The sequence below is a fragment of the Anolis sagrei genome, chromosome 2, assembly GCF_037176765.1.
Source record: "Anolis sagrei isolate rAnoSag1 chromosome 2, rAnoSag1.mat, whole genome shotgun sequence".
NCBI classification, from domain to species: Eukaryota; Metazoa; Chordata; class Lepidosauria; order Squamata; family Dactyloidae; genus Anolis; species Anolis sagrei.
Window position 1 is genome coordinate 152,826,714 of NC_090022.1, and position 15,579 is coordinate 152,842,292.

Sequence of the window (15,579 nt, forward strand, 5' to 3'; positions counted from 1 at the left end):
TGGTGGGAGACCATTTTCAGGGACTGACAGGTCAGTGTGTGGATCTGCTTTCAGGTCTCGAAATTTTTGACACATATTTAAAACGTGCATTTTGACACTGCCTGGAAGCACCCTAGGAATGTAAATGTGCTTAGCTAAGATTTGTTCCTATATTTTTAATTTTTGGGGTTATTTTTTCTTAGAGTTCTGATGCATCATTGAGATGGTGAAACAGCATTCATTTGGAGAAAACTACTACCACACTATTTCACTATGACACAATAGCTCTAAAAGAATTAAAAGAAAAAAAAGGAGGAATACAAAGCTGAAAGAACAGTTTTTTCCATCCTCACCGTCCTCTTAACACTGTAGCCTCATGACAGGCCCGTAGCCAGGATTTTGAGTGAAAGAGGGTCTACCCTAGCAAACCTTTTGTATCATTACCCCAATACTCCCATGCATATGAGATATATTGAGCATGGTGATCAGACTATGATATGAATAAGCATAACAGTTTAAATAATGTACCAGTAAGGCCTTTTCACAGACCACCATGAGAATTTCGGGGTGGGGTGGGGGGGCTGAAGCCCCCAAAGCCCCCCCCCCCAGCTACATGCCTGCCTCATGATATACAAGAGAGGAGACTGTCGTGAACCACAACAATACATGCTACAATAGATTCACATTGTGCCCTCTGAGACTTTTTTCCATCTTATATATCTCAAAATTAAAACAAACAAAGAAGGCAATTAGAGGATAGGAATAAAAAGTTGTCTCCAAGAATTGTTGGCAAATAGTTCAGGACAATGAAAATCCTATTTGAATATTTAACTTCCCCTCAAGAACTGCAGCTATAGCTGGAAACTTCTGTGACATTTTCCTTGTCTCTTTCCTCCCTAAGATCCTTATCAACACCTTCAAAATATATGTCTTTTAAATCTCTAAAAATTATCAATAATAATAGTAGTTTCTATGTGAAAAAATGCCTTTTGCATTTTGCAGGTTCTTACAATGGGCATATTTATTCTAAACACTCAATCTCTCTACAAATGATAAGAAATTACATTCTCACTGTGCTCATCCAGGCAACGACAGTAAAAATAATATTGCGGAATCTTAAAAGTAAAAACCAGGAGTGACAGAAAGATGCTTCAATGATAAATATACTTTTATATTTTACGGAGTTTGCCTTATGATGCCACTAGTATGCATGAGACGAAAGAAAAAAAAATCCCCAGAGTTCTTATAAACTTGGACATAAGACAATAGACTTTGGCAATGCTGCTGCTCTCTGTGTATCGCAGACCAGCAGTGGTCCAAGTATATCTAACAGGTCAAGCTTTGAAATGAAGAAGCAATAAGCCAGTGAAATGGTACTATCACCGAAACATGATTGATCAATTGAATTCTATCAGAGACAGTGGACAGTGAGATTAACTCAGGCCTGATGGGTTCAATGAGTTAAAGCATGATGTTCATTTCAGCTTCATTTCACCAGTCTTTGCTTGTGAAATTGGTCAATCAATAGAGGTTGAAGATCATATATATATATATTGGTGACCATCTTATAGGGAATATAATCTAGTGTTGTCAGCGACTGACTCCGGCTGCCTTCAGTGGGTAATGGAGACAGAGCTGAGACTCTATCAGTGCCATCAAAATGGTCTGATATCTTCTCCAAATGAAAAGTATTTTTGGATCTCTGATGATTTATCTTTCTTTCTTTCTCCCTCCCTCCCTCCCCCCTCGCTCCTCACTTTGATCTAAAGCAAAAGCCCAGACCATCTTGGAGAAATATAGTGATTTCTCTTGAAAACATTTGTGCAGTGATCAGCTACATACACTGCAAAAATATAAAGCTTTTTCTTAGCAATATTATCCTTCAGAACAAAAAAAATACATATATCTCTAAACAAATGCTGATGTTTAGAAAGCTCAAATAGGATATATGCAAAACATTATCCTTGTATTTTATGCTTTTGAAACCACAGTTTCTTATTTAAGATGAAGTGGTGTATTGCTTATTGCTTTCTGGATCAAGGCAGGAGATGTTCATAACAGTAATACATTTCAGATTGTAAACAAAGCTTCCCAAGTGGTAATTAAGCAATGGTCTTTTTTTAAAGCCCCAATTACAGGCAGAGAGCAGCAGGGAAAGAAAGATCATTTGTTTTTCGCTCCCTGGCAATATTTCACTAGCTTTCACGTTGTTTTAAAACATACAAATGAACACCTTCCTTAATTAATCTGCATCTGTTTATTAAGAGAAATAATTTTTTGGGGTCAGATAATGATCCTGGATAAATGCGAGTCTAAATTTTGAAAGATAGTATTATTCATGAACAAGGCATAGCAATCTAGTATTCTTCTCTATTGGTTTTTCACTTCCTACCCTAATAATGTAAAATCACATAGGGGGTTATATCATAACTCTACTACAGCTTCTATCAGTAATGTAATGAAGGGGATTTTTAACAACTTTCTTCAGAATTTAATTCAGAATTCAGAAGGATGTTGATATACTAGAAAATTTGGTTGCAAATAATAGCATGGCATTCAACAGAGAGTGGAACCACGCTAGCACAGTGGATTAAACCCTTGTGCATGCTGAACTGCTGAACTGAAGGTCGGAGATTCGAATCTGTGAGACGTGGTGAGCTACTGTCTGTCAGCTCCAGCTTCCCATGCGGGGAAATGAGAGAAGCTCCCCACATGATGGTAAAACATCCAGGCATCCCCTGGACAACATCCCTGCAGATGGCCAATTCTCTCATACCAGAAGTGACTTGCAGTTTCTCAAGTCGCTTCTAACATGATAAAAAAAATCAACAGAGACAAATGCAAAATTTTATATTTAGGTTACAAAAACCAAAATGTCGAATTATGGGATAATATACTATATTGGGGACCTATGGGGTTACTTAACTTGGGATTATTTTGAACAAAGTTGGACATGATTCAGATGTATGATGCTGCAGCAAAGGAAGCAGATAATAATTTCACCTGCAGTAATAAAAGCATAATTTTCAAGACAAGGGAAGTAATAGCTCCACTATATTCTGTACCAGCCAGATAATTACAGAAAGCATCTTATAGTGCAGTGTTTCTCAACATGGGGGTCAGGACCCCTAGAGGGGTTGCGAGGAGGTGTCAGAGGGGTCACCAAAGACCATCAGAAAACACAGGATTTTCTATTGGTCATGGGGGTTCTGTGTGGTAAGTTTGACCCAATCCTATTGTTGGTGGGGTTCAGAATGCTCTTTGATTGTAGGTGAACTATACATCCCAGCAACTACAACTCCCAAATGTCAAGGTCTATTTTCCCCAAACTCCGCCAGTGTTCACATTTGAGCATATTGAGTATTTGTGCCAAGTTTGGTCCAGATTAATCATTGTTTGAGTCCACAGTGCTCTCAGGATGCAGGTGAAGTACAACTCCAAAACTCAAGGTCAATGCCCACCAAACCCTTCCAGTATTTTCTAGTCTTTGATCCTGGTTTGCCAAGTTTGGTTCAATTCTATTGCTGGTGGAGTTCGGAATGCTCTTTGATTGTAGGTGAACTATAAATTCCAGCAACTACAACTCCCAAGTGACAAAATCAACCCCCCCACACCCCACCAGTATTCAAATTTGGGTGTGTGGGGTATTTATGCCCAATTTGATTCAGTGAATCAAAATACATCCTGCATATCTGATGTTGACATTACAATTCATATCAGTATCAAAATTACAGTTTTGAAGTACCAACGAAAATAGTTGCATGTTTGGGGGGAGGGGTCACCATAAGAGGAGGAACTGTATTAAGGGGTCGCGGCATTAGGAATGCTGAGAAACACTGCTATAGTGGCTTTGCCACTTCTCATTGCTTAAGATTGTACATTTGATTTTAGCTCGCTGTTCATGCCTGCCATAGCCTCTCTATTTCCCATAAAGCATGGCATAGGTCAGAGAAGGTGTTATAAGGACCATCTGGTGTACAGTATTTATTCAGAAGTAAAATTCATTTAGTATAGTGGGAAGTCCAACTCAGTCTGTTGATAAGCACATAAAATGATATAATGCTAGTGTTTTTGACATGATAGCATGATTTTTCCTAAGTGATGGAATGACTGGATGAAGAATCCCTTTACTGCTCCCTGGAGCATATTTATAATTTAAACTGTTAGAAGTCTGCCAACAGTATTTTTGTTTAATTATCAGAGATGTTCTGGTATAGTCAAACAATGTCTGATGGTAATGGTAATTAGCTTACATTTGTGTGAGGGCTGAAATGAATTACCATGGCAATTCAAAATTTGACAAATTCCCAGCATTCACAATTGTCAAATTCAATTCTAAATTGTCACATAGTGCTAGAAATAATAAATACCTGGCTTTTAGTAATGGAAAATTCAGTTTTCCAGGATATGACAGTACAATTTTAGCAATAAAAATGGGGGGGAAATCAGCTCAACATTCATATTGGCAATTTTATTTTGTAGAATTTATTATTTCTAGTCTTCACAGGTCAACCTTTAACTAAAAATTATATCATTTAAAGTTTTTTTTATTGTGTCAGAAGCGACTTGAGAAACTGCAAGTCACTTCTGGTGTGAGTGAATTGGCTGTCTGCAGAGATGTTGCCCAGGGGACTCCCGGATGTATTACCATTCTCCTGTAGGAGGCTTCTCTCATGTTCCGCATGAGAAGCTGGAGCTGACAGATGGAAGCTCAGCCCACCTTGTGGATTTCTGCTGGTCAGCAGTTCAGGTCAGCAGTTCAGCCAGCACAAGTGTTTAACCCATTGTGCCACTGCAGCTTTTAAGTTGGAGTTTGCTGCGTCACCGGGGGCTCCACACAATTATTACTGTTTTGCTTGTGGCTGTCACCATGAGAGTTGCTTCTGCCAATTTTTGGAACCGCTATCCCTCTCCCTTTGTGTTAATATCAAGATAATTCAGGAGGGTTCCAGGGAGAGATAGGAAAATCGCTCCCAGCCCTTCCACTCCCAGAAGAACTTCTCCGAATCCAGGCCCCCCATGCCCTACTTTTCAGGGTGCTATACCTCCAACTTAAAATATCCTAGGTTGCAGAGTGGAGCATATGCCCAAAATGGACCCATATCTTCTTCCCCCTTGTTCCCATCATGGTCTGATCACATACATGCACAGGATACATAACCTTTCTTTCCAAACAGGTGGTAGTAATCCTTCCCACCATGAACAGGTTGCAGGCAAATTCTTCTTCAAATTCTTAATGGCAGATGACCGATGTTTTAAATTTCAATTCATTATGGGTTATGAACCCAACTTAGTTTTTTAGAATCAAAATGTGAAGAGACGTATTTCTGATATTGAAAAGATACCATAAAAATTAGTATTTGAAAAGCTTGGTAAACAATGCAGACTGATTTTTTTTATGAAGGACAGCTGAAGCATTTGCTGCACATTGTTGCTAACAGATTCATGTAACTGTCTGAAACAGCCACTAGGTGGCAAGCTACACAAGTGTTTCACAACCACCACATTGAGATAGGGGTCTGTGTGCCATTATTATTTTTTTCCAATTTAATTGACAATTTTTTGCGAGAATTTGGATATATTTGTAGCTGTATTGCTTTGTTTTCTAAACCTGTTGATTTATTTCTTCCCAGCTACTCTGAGAGCAGCCTCCACCTTAAGGCCCTTCCACAAAGCCATATAATTCAGGGCCGTTCCTCACGGCCCTATATCCCAAAATGTCAAGACAGAAAATACCACAATATCTACTTTGGATTGGATTATCTGAGGCCACACACAGATAATGTAGGATTTTTTGCCTTGATATTCTGGGAAATAGGTCTGTGTGAAAGGGCCCTTTGTCTCTGTTTAAAAGTTGCTAAACAATTGTATTCAGTATCCTGTTTCTGTCACATTTCACTTGTGCTCCTTATTTATTTAACAGTTTGAAGAGTTTCATCAATTGACCCACAGTTATTGAGATTTATACTCAATTAGGCTTAATAAGAAAAAAATCTGTTCTTTATATCATCTTTAAACTGTATAGGAGTATTCTTTAGATTACATTTTGGCACTATGGTCGATTTATTGTTTTCATTTAGCTTTACTCTGATATTTGAAGTAATGTATGTTCTGTGCAATAATATGCCCTTGGTTTAGTTTTTGAAGACAAAATCGAGCTTTTCCATCTTCTACTTGATTTTTGTATTGACTAGTGATGCCCATATATATAGTCCTCTGTTTGGCTGCCTGAACAATGTGTTAGCAATCAACAAACTTTGTTTTATTTTATTGTCGAAGGCTTTCATGGCCGAAATCACTGGGTTGTTGTAGGTTTTTCGAGCTGTATGGCCATGTTCTAGAAGCATTGTCTCCTGACATTTTGCCTGCATCTGTGGCAGGCATCCTCAGAGGTTGAGAGGTCTAGTTTCCAACAGACCTCACAACCTCTGAGGATGCCTGCCACAAATGCAGGCAAAACATCAGGAGAGAATGCTTCTGGAACATGGCCATACAGCCCGAAAAACCTACAACAACCCTTTGTTTTATTTCTTGCTCCTAGGCCAATTGCACACTATTTGGTTTGACTCTGTTTCTTGCTTTTTAATTTCAGCATATTATGATTATCAATCTGTTTGGGAGTGAGATCAATTCCTTTTTAAATATTTGCATAGAATATTTTGATTTCTCCTTCTTCGAGTGTAGTTGGAGCAAAAACTTGGATTATAGTTATATTGATAGGTTTCTCAAGAAGCCTTTTTGATATTCTTTGGTCAGACTTTGCATTGTATCCCCTGACTGCTTTTGCTATACTGTATTTCACTATTAATGACTATAATTAATTTATAGAATAAAATATTATGTAATTATCTGATTGAAAATGTCCCAATTCTATCTACCTTGGCTTCATGCCAAATATTGCAGTGTTTATATGCCCCCCTATATATAAAACAATTCTTTACTTTCCTAGTGATATTTCTTACATTTAATGTTCACATTACATGTATTGTGCAACTTTTTGGTTTCCTTTCATATCTGAATATATTTGCAGTTGAACATCTTTTTGACAAGGACCCCCAGGTGGTGCAGTAGGTTAAATTGCTGAGCTGATGAATTTGCTGACTGAAAGATTGACGGTTCAAATCTTTGGAGCAGGGTGAGCTCTCGCTGTTAGCTCCAGCTTTTGCCAACCTAGCAGTTTGAAAAGATGCAAATCAATAGGTACCACTTCTGTTGAAGTAGATCAATAGGTGGTAAGGAAATGGTACTCCATGCAGTCATGCTGGCCACATGACCTAGGAGGTGTCTATAGACAATGCTGGCTCTTCAGCTTAAAAATGGAGATGAGCACCATTTGTACTTGTCCAGTGGTCAGTTGTCTGCTTCTGACTGGGGGAAATTCATCTTCCTGAACTATCTCTTGTTTTTTTTGGATTGTCTCATTATAAGTTGTACAAGGTAAAAGGGTATTCAGAGTAGTTTGCCAGTGTTTTCTGTGCAGTACTAAGGACAGTCAGCTGAAGTGCTACTAGTATTCTCTGTAAGCGATCATCCATAAGTGTCCCTTCCCACTACTACCGTTGCCTTCTGTCATTTGCCTTCTGAAGTTTCTCCACAATTTCATCATTACTACTCTTCTGCTGATCTAGCCATTACTCTCTGAAGCCGGTAGATAAATCTTGGTCTAATGCTCACTTTGAGCATTCCACCTTAGGTAACCCTTGTAGAAGTCTATTTAGAGTCTAGTTTTCCGGTGGTGTTACGCTCAGCTTGTCTTACAGACTCAACCCCCCTCACTATAATAAAGTGTGCATCCCAGAGAAGGGATACATAGTAGTGGGGGTATTCAATTACCCATCCCAGGGAGTTAATTAGTCCCCTGCTGCCCAGCCATGCCCTTGGGGTGTTTTTCAGCAGACACCCTCCAATTTTACAAAATGTTCCAGCAAGGGCGGGTAATGCACTTTGCATTTTGTGGAGCCAGTTTTGCTCTCATTTGGGGCCCATTCTACACTGCCATATAAAATCCAGATTATCTGCTTTGAACTGGATTGCATGAGAGTGTAGACTCATATAAATTCAGTTCAAAGCAGATAATGTGAATTGTCTACTTTGATAATCTGGATTATATGACAGTATAGAAGGGGCCTGAGAGTCTTAATTTAGACTTTACCACAACTTTATTTGATGGGTTGTTGTAGGTTTTTTCGGGCTATATGGCCATGTTCTAGAGGCATTCTCTCCTGACGTTTCACCTGCATCTAAGGCAAGCATCCTCAGAGGTTGTGAGGTCTGTTAGAACTAGGAAAACCCAGGATGCTTGCCAGAAGGATGCTTGCCAGAAATGCAGGTGAAACGTCAGGAGAGAAAGCCTCTAGAACATGGCCATATAGCCTGAAAAAAACTACAACAACCCAGTGATTCTGGCCATGAAAGCCTCCGACAATATATTTATTTGATGTGTTTTACTGGTCTTGATACACGCTGTAGTATGCATCGGCGAAGTGCGTTTTGTAGCTGCTGAAGTTTCAAATCGTCTTGAAGTTGCATTACATGGTCAGTGTAGATGTGCCCTTATGTGTTTCTTGGTGGTCTGAGGTATTTGCTGCTTGAGATGGAGGACAAGATGGTACTTCCTTCCTCATACACATGTTTACTAGATTTTCAGTTAATTTATTACAACATTTCTGATGAGTCACACAAACTTGGCACTGTACCAGAGACAGCAGGACAACAGGTCTATCAAAGGATCTCCTGGAAAAGATGATGTAGCTGCCATTTAAGGCAGTTGCCCCATATACCTAATATTGGGCATGTACTATTTTTAAATTCATTTATTGTGCTCTCGCATTTCCCTAAATAATAATGTCAGATAGGTCTACATATATATGCCTTCTATCATAGAAACGTACTGTTTGGCTTCAACAACAGAAGTACATCATGTACTTTCAGACCATATTCTGGGGTTGATGCCTTTTCTGAATTGGTTTATACAAGAGATTTGCACAATAACTTTCACTGGCAATAATAATAGCATTTTGATATTACATAGATTAAGTCATAGGTGTGCCCTGTGAGGAAAACTGAAGGCGATACTGATTTCAGTAAAGGAGAACAATCTTTTCATTTCCATTTCTCCAGAATTATGTTAATGTTCAATTCTAAAGCTGAATTGCAAAATTATATTGGTTTAACCTGAAATTTTAAAACAACATTTCCATGCTTTGCATAAAGGGGTGCGTGGCCTTTTGGCAACATACAGCTACTTCCCAGACTTTTAATTTTATAAGCTATGGTTGATTAAACCTAGTGCTTCTTCTGCTAGACATTATATAATTTGAAAAGTGGGGAAAAGAGATCATATGCTTTTTATGTTTGAACTCTTCTACCCTCTCTATGCCAGGCTTTCCTATTATAAGAATGAATTATGGTTTTTTCGCCCATAAACTACCATGCTGGCAACTAAACAACAGTGAGCATTGCTTATCAAAACCATGGCTAAATATACACTTAATAGACTTCAATACTACAGAAGGGTTTTTTTCCACTCCATAATAATATTGATTTATTTATAGTGTCAGGAGTGAACCAAAACAGTTGTATTGCATTAAAAACAAACACACAAATAAACAAACAAAACACAAAGTTTGCAGACTTTGTGTTTTGTTAAATGTCCTATTTTATTATATTAAATGTCCTTTGACCAGTAGCTGGCCACTTGAAGTGCTTCTGGTGTTGCTGCAAGAAGGTCCTCCATTGTGCATGTGGCAGGGTTCAGGTTGCATTGCAGTAGGTGGTCCGTGGTTTGTTCTTCTCCACACTTGCATGCCAGACTTCACTTTGTAGCCCCATTTCTTAAGGCTGGCTCTGCATCTCGTGGTGCCAGAGCGCAGTCTGTTCAGCACTTTCCAAGTCGCCCAGTTTTCTGTGTGCCCAGGAGGAAGTCTCTCATTTGGTATCGGGATATAGGGTGGCAACCTGTGCTTGATGGGGCTCAGGCGCGTAGCCAGGATTTCGTTTCGGGGGGGGGGGCAAATTTTTGGGGGGGGGTCGGGGGGGCTGAGTTTCGGGGGGGGGGGCTGAGTCTGAGTGAAAGAGGGTCTAGCCTAACAAACCTTTTGTATCATTACACCAATACCCCCATGCATATGGGATATATTGAGTATGGTGATCAGCTCATGATATGAATAAACATAACAGTTTAAATAATGCACCAGTAAGGCCTTCTCGCGAACCACCATGAGAATTTCGGGGGGGGGGGGCTGAAGCCCCTTGAGCCCCCCCCCCGGCTACATGCCTGATGGGGCTGCACTCCCCCTGAAGTCACAGGTCCGCAGACTGAAGCTTGAAGCGCAGGCGTCGGCAATGGCTGGGAGGGCCTTTGCACAATTGAAGCTTGTGCGCCAGTTGCGACCGTACCTCGTGAAGTCGGATCTGGCTGTGATGGTCCACTCCTTAGTCACCTTCAGATTCGATTATTGCAATGTGCTCTACGTGGGGCTGCCCTTGAAGACGGCTGGAAATTTCAACTGGTCCAACGGGCGGCAGCCAGATTGCTAACTGGAGCAAATTACAGGGAGCTATGAACTATGAACTGGATGTATTTTTTCCTTTATTTTCTTCCAGTTACTTTGAAGTTTCTTACATTATCACTGTTCTATTGTTATCTTCCCAAGGGAATTATTCACAGTATAAACTTACGAGGCTACCATGTCCCCTGGAACCTTTTCCTTTCTTCCCTTCAAGGGAGCCAAGGGTTAAGAAAGCACCCTATCCAGCCCATTATGGGGGGGGGGGAACTTACCACACACCCCTTCCATATCCTTCATCAGGAAAATCAGGAAAATAAAGGAAAATAAAAAAAGATTCAACAGTGATACTGAATAGGGGAGAAGGAGCCGAGATCAGCCCCCATTTGCTTTAGTTGTGGACGGGTTTTCGTACCGGGAGGGGCCTTACTGTTATGGGCCAAAGGTACTGAAGATACTGAAGGAAATGGAATCTGCACACGTCTAGTTTGCTTAATTTGACATAAAATTTTCAAGTTTATATGAAAAGGACACAGTGAAGTTAAAAAAGATATACTGTCAATTTTTTATTGGTGGGTCAGAGGCAAAACATTGGAAGAGAAGAACATTTTGGGTTTCATAACGACAAAATGCAGGCCAAATTATTAAAATATGCAGTGTATTCAAAATCAGTTTAAAATGCAATATTTTCCACAATGAAAATAGTTTAGGAAGCTGAGTAAACGTGACCAGGAGAAAAATGCATATTGTGTAAATCATTCCATTATAATGATCTCATCATTAATAAAGCCATTTTTCCCCAGGGAAACTTATTAGTAGCCCTTGAAATTCTTTCAAACATGTTGCTTGCAAAAACCAAGATTGCTAATTTTTCTTTTTTTTCTGATAAAGTACTGTATTGAATGTCTGTATGGTATCATTACATGCGTCAAAATGGTTAATCACATTTTTACACAGAATGGTAGATGCACCAAAGGTGACTCTGGCAGCATATAAATTTTTTTTTACTAAGCTTGTGAAATGTTAGTGTTGAATTTTTTTTTGCAGGATCCTACCTTTTTTCCTTAGTGCTCAACTGTAGTGGTAAAAATTCGGGGACTGAAGGAAAATTTCATTGAGGAGTAGTAATCTTATTTGCAAGAGCAAGATTCTTATTTCTCCCCTCTTACTGTACCCATGCTGTATTAATATTATAATTTGTTATGTTAGAAATTTTTATAAATTCTATACATTTAAAGTTTCTTTATAATATATTAATGCTGTGAATTTATGTTTTTGCCATGGTAATAGCTGCCTGTTTCTGCATTCTTTCCCTCTTGGAAAGGTATTCAGGAATCTCCAGTACCAAATGGCCATTCTCTCCCGGGTAGAGACTTCCTTCGGAAACAAATGAGGGGAGATCTTTTCACCCAACAGCAGTTAGAAGTGTTGGACCGAGTGTTTGAACGACAACATTATTCGGACATCTTCACGACAACTGAACCCATAAAACCAGAACAGGTAATATTTACAGCTGACGCTAACTTCTTCAGTTTTGTTCCTGTGACAACCTCCAGATCACCAACTATGATTGTTTCTTACTTGATATTTGCCACAAAATTTGTAACATTATATTTTTCAACACTTGAACTTGATAAATTGAGTTCTTACTTACGTATTGATTTATAACTGGCACTGAGCATTTGACACTCACTGTTTTGAAACCTACACACAGTGGTTTGTTTCATACATAACAAGCCGTAATTTGGTCAGCCTAATTTTATACCTCTGAATCCTCGCCAACCCCAAACCATGATTTATTTTTTGGCAGTCAACCATACTGTGGTAGACATTGGCTTACCAAACCTGGACTGTTTGATTGTGGTTTGTTGTTGCACCTGAACTCAGTATTCTGGCTTATTTCTGGTTTGTTTCAGTGCTGCACTCAAATCTTCTCCACAGAGGAGCAAGAAAGGTGTAAAAAAGGAAGTGTCCTCACAAGTGTGAAATGTTCTTATTTGCCCCCTTCTTCATTAGCTCTCATCCTCTTGGGCAGCAATCTTTTTCATTCCTGTTCAAGACATAGCAAAAGGTAGAGATGGATGTGTGACCCATTGTTGTCCCAATGTAATGCGGCAAAATACAATTTCCATAGAATGGAAACTACAGAAGAACTGAAATAGAAAAACACACCATGACATTTGAAGTATCATCAGTGTTTACTGACAGAAGATATGAAGGGAAAACAAACCAGAAATTGTTTAAATAAGCCATGATTATATTGCTTATTTGTAAAACTAACTGTAGCTTGTTTGAAATAAATTCTGGATTATCATTTTGTAGAAATGCAACAAATGAGATACAAAAATCGTATGGCAAGTGAAAAGAAACGAAAATGAGAGCAGAGTAAAAGAGTAACAATAATATTCAGACAGCAAAGGAAGGCATGTCTGAGGCAAATTCAGTCAGACCTGATGTCTCACTTGCCCATGTTGCAGATGTATTGGCTGAGCTGTTTTTAGAGTAGAAAAGCGATAGTAAAGAAAGATCTGTGCAACGCAATATTCATTTCTGGTTTTGCACATGCATACAGTTAGTGAGGAAATGTAATGCATAAGAAAACATTTGTTTCAAAAATACATTAATTCTGAATAAATGCTTACTGATGCCACAGTTTTTAATTCTTCAGGCAACATTTCATTTATAAAATATTTTTCTCCTTCCCAGAGGAATTGTTTTATAGATACAATAGTAAGAAAGAAATCAGGAATGTTACTAAGTTTTAACTTAAAGGTTTTTGAAGAAGTATTGAGTTACAAAATTTGTCATTGGAAACCACACTTTCTAGAGGCCAATTGGTTGACTTGTATGGAGACTGAACAGAAGGCCAAACCTGGTTTTCAAGTAATGGAAACATTCAGTGCTACTCTTTGCTTACAAGAATCTATGCCAGAAAAAATTAATTTTTGTAATTTTAGCTGTATATTTTTCTAACTGTTTTGTCATAATAAATAAATTATACAAATCACAAACAACTAACATTAACACAAAACATACAATAAATCAGTTAAACAATCATATATGTAACCATGTGCACAGATTCTATTTAGGATTTACATGCCACCCTTCAACCATCCACTTAAAATTTAACAGAGGACTACTTGACACATTTTACGTCGTTGTTGTTGTTGTTGTTGTTGTTGTTGTTGTTGTTGCTGTTGCCTTTTAAAAATTACTAATATCCCGCTTTTACAAATAGACATAACTTCGGTTTGTATCTATCGTTTGCTAACTACAGTTACCAACTGTAGATTTGTATAGGTAAATGTGTCATATCACTTCTACTAGACTGCCCAATGGACTAAAACATAATAGAATCATATTTGAATCAAATCCATGTCTTAAAAGTCAGGTTCTTGTCCTTTGAAATCTAGACAGATTGGCCAATGTTTGTTTTTATTAATTGCTATTAGAGGAAGTAACTGGAAGATAATGCTGTATGTTATTTTGTTGACACCAATTGATGCTTACTTGCTATGATTTATTTTATTTTGAACTATTTTATGGTAGCTGCATAGGTATATACCGACAATATACAATATGTTTCATAATGAATCACAGATCAGACTTTCCCAGCAGAACTTACATATTATTCTAAAACAGTGGTTCCCAACCTGTGGTCTGTGGTCCCTAAGAAATAAAATATGGTCCGTGGTCTCACAGTTACTACACCATTGCAATGAGAGTGACGGGTCTCGCGAAACCCTCTTAAAGTGCCAAGGCAATGGGGATGTCATGAGGGGAGAGGCTGACTACCCACGAAAGGGGTGTCTTCGTTTTTGGGTCTGTTCCTGGGGTTATTTGGGGGTGCTGATTCAGAAAATTGCATTGGATACACCACATCAGCTCTAGATTATTAAATATTATTTTATGTGGGCGAGCAGATGGAAACTACTGGATGGCGTAGGTTCTGTATCAGAAACTAGAGCTGATGTGGTCTATCCAATGCAATTTTCTGAATCAGTACTCCAAATAACCAAACTGAATCTAAAGTTGACCAAAAAACTGATTCATAACTCTTTTGGTACTAATGTTGGAGAGTGGTCTCTGGTCAATGCGCTCCCTGGTCAAGTGGTCCCTGGTCAAAAAAAGGTTGGGGACCACTGTTCTAAAACATACTGGTGTCAGTTCAGAGAACGTTAGTGACATTAACATCTATCTAATTACAATCCCATTGATTTCAGTGAGGTAAGACATCATCATCTACTAATTGGGGCAATTGCTTTTAAAGTTTTAAAGCCAGTAATTTTACACATTCAATGGTGAACTAGTTAATACTAAGCAATGATACAGCATACGCCCTTATACATGTAAGGGGAATTACCCCTATGTTTAGATGCTTGCCTTAATTTTTTTTTAAAAATGAAGCTTTGCTTTTGGATTTTTAAAAACACTTTTAAATCCCACCAATGTCAATAGCAAAGTTTTAAATTTGCTCTCACTTTCTCCTTTGAAATACTTAGGAGTCAATTTTCATTGGATCTTAACTATTCTGTCTTTGTCCTCTACTTCCTAGGCCTTAAAACATTGTGTCAAAGGATAAAATACTCTGTGGCAGGCCCATAGCCAGGATTTTGATGGGGGGGGGGCTGAGTTTGAGTGAAAGAGGGCTTACCCTAACAAACCTTTTGTATCGTTACCCCAATACCCCCATGCATATGAGATATATTGAGTATGGTGAGTATGGAATGTACCAGGAAGGCCTTCTCGCAGACCACCATGAGAATTTCGGGGTGGGGGGTGGGGTGGGGGTGAAGCCCCCCAAGCCTCCCCCCCCCCCCGGCTACATGCCTGCTCTGTGGTATTAGAAATAGAAAGACAAGGATTTAAATAAGATTCATAGTGTGAATTCCATTCTGCACAGAAAAAATCTTGCATCTTTTGGTGGTTGTCATGATTATGAATAAGTGTGTAAAGGAGTATGAAGTGAAATATTTTTGTGCACCATTAGGTGGAGTTCACTTTACTGTTGGCAACAACTGGGCAAGACTAGCACAGTAAAGAGCTCAGATGATAGAGTGTTTCATATTAATTAAAATATACAGGATCATCC

General features: G+C 38.7%; 1 protein-coding gene across 1 annotated transcript in view; it reads left to right on the forward strand.

The window, feature by feature from the left end:
- Positions 1 to 15,579, forward strand: part of PAX5 (paired box 5) — a 280,289-nt gene that overhangs the window by 97,637 nt on the left and 167,073 nt on the right. The window contains exon 6 of the mRNA XM_060763745.2: positions 11,812 to 11,987. Coding sequence (XP_060619728.1) covers positions 11,812 to 11,987 — 176 coding nt within the window. The remainder of the gene's footprint in view (positions 1 to 11,811; positions 11,988 to 15,579) is intronic.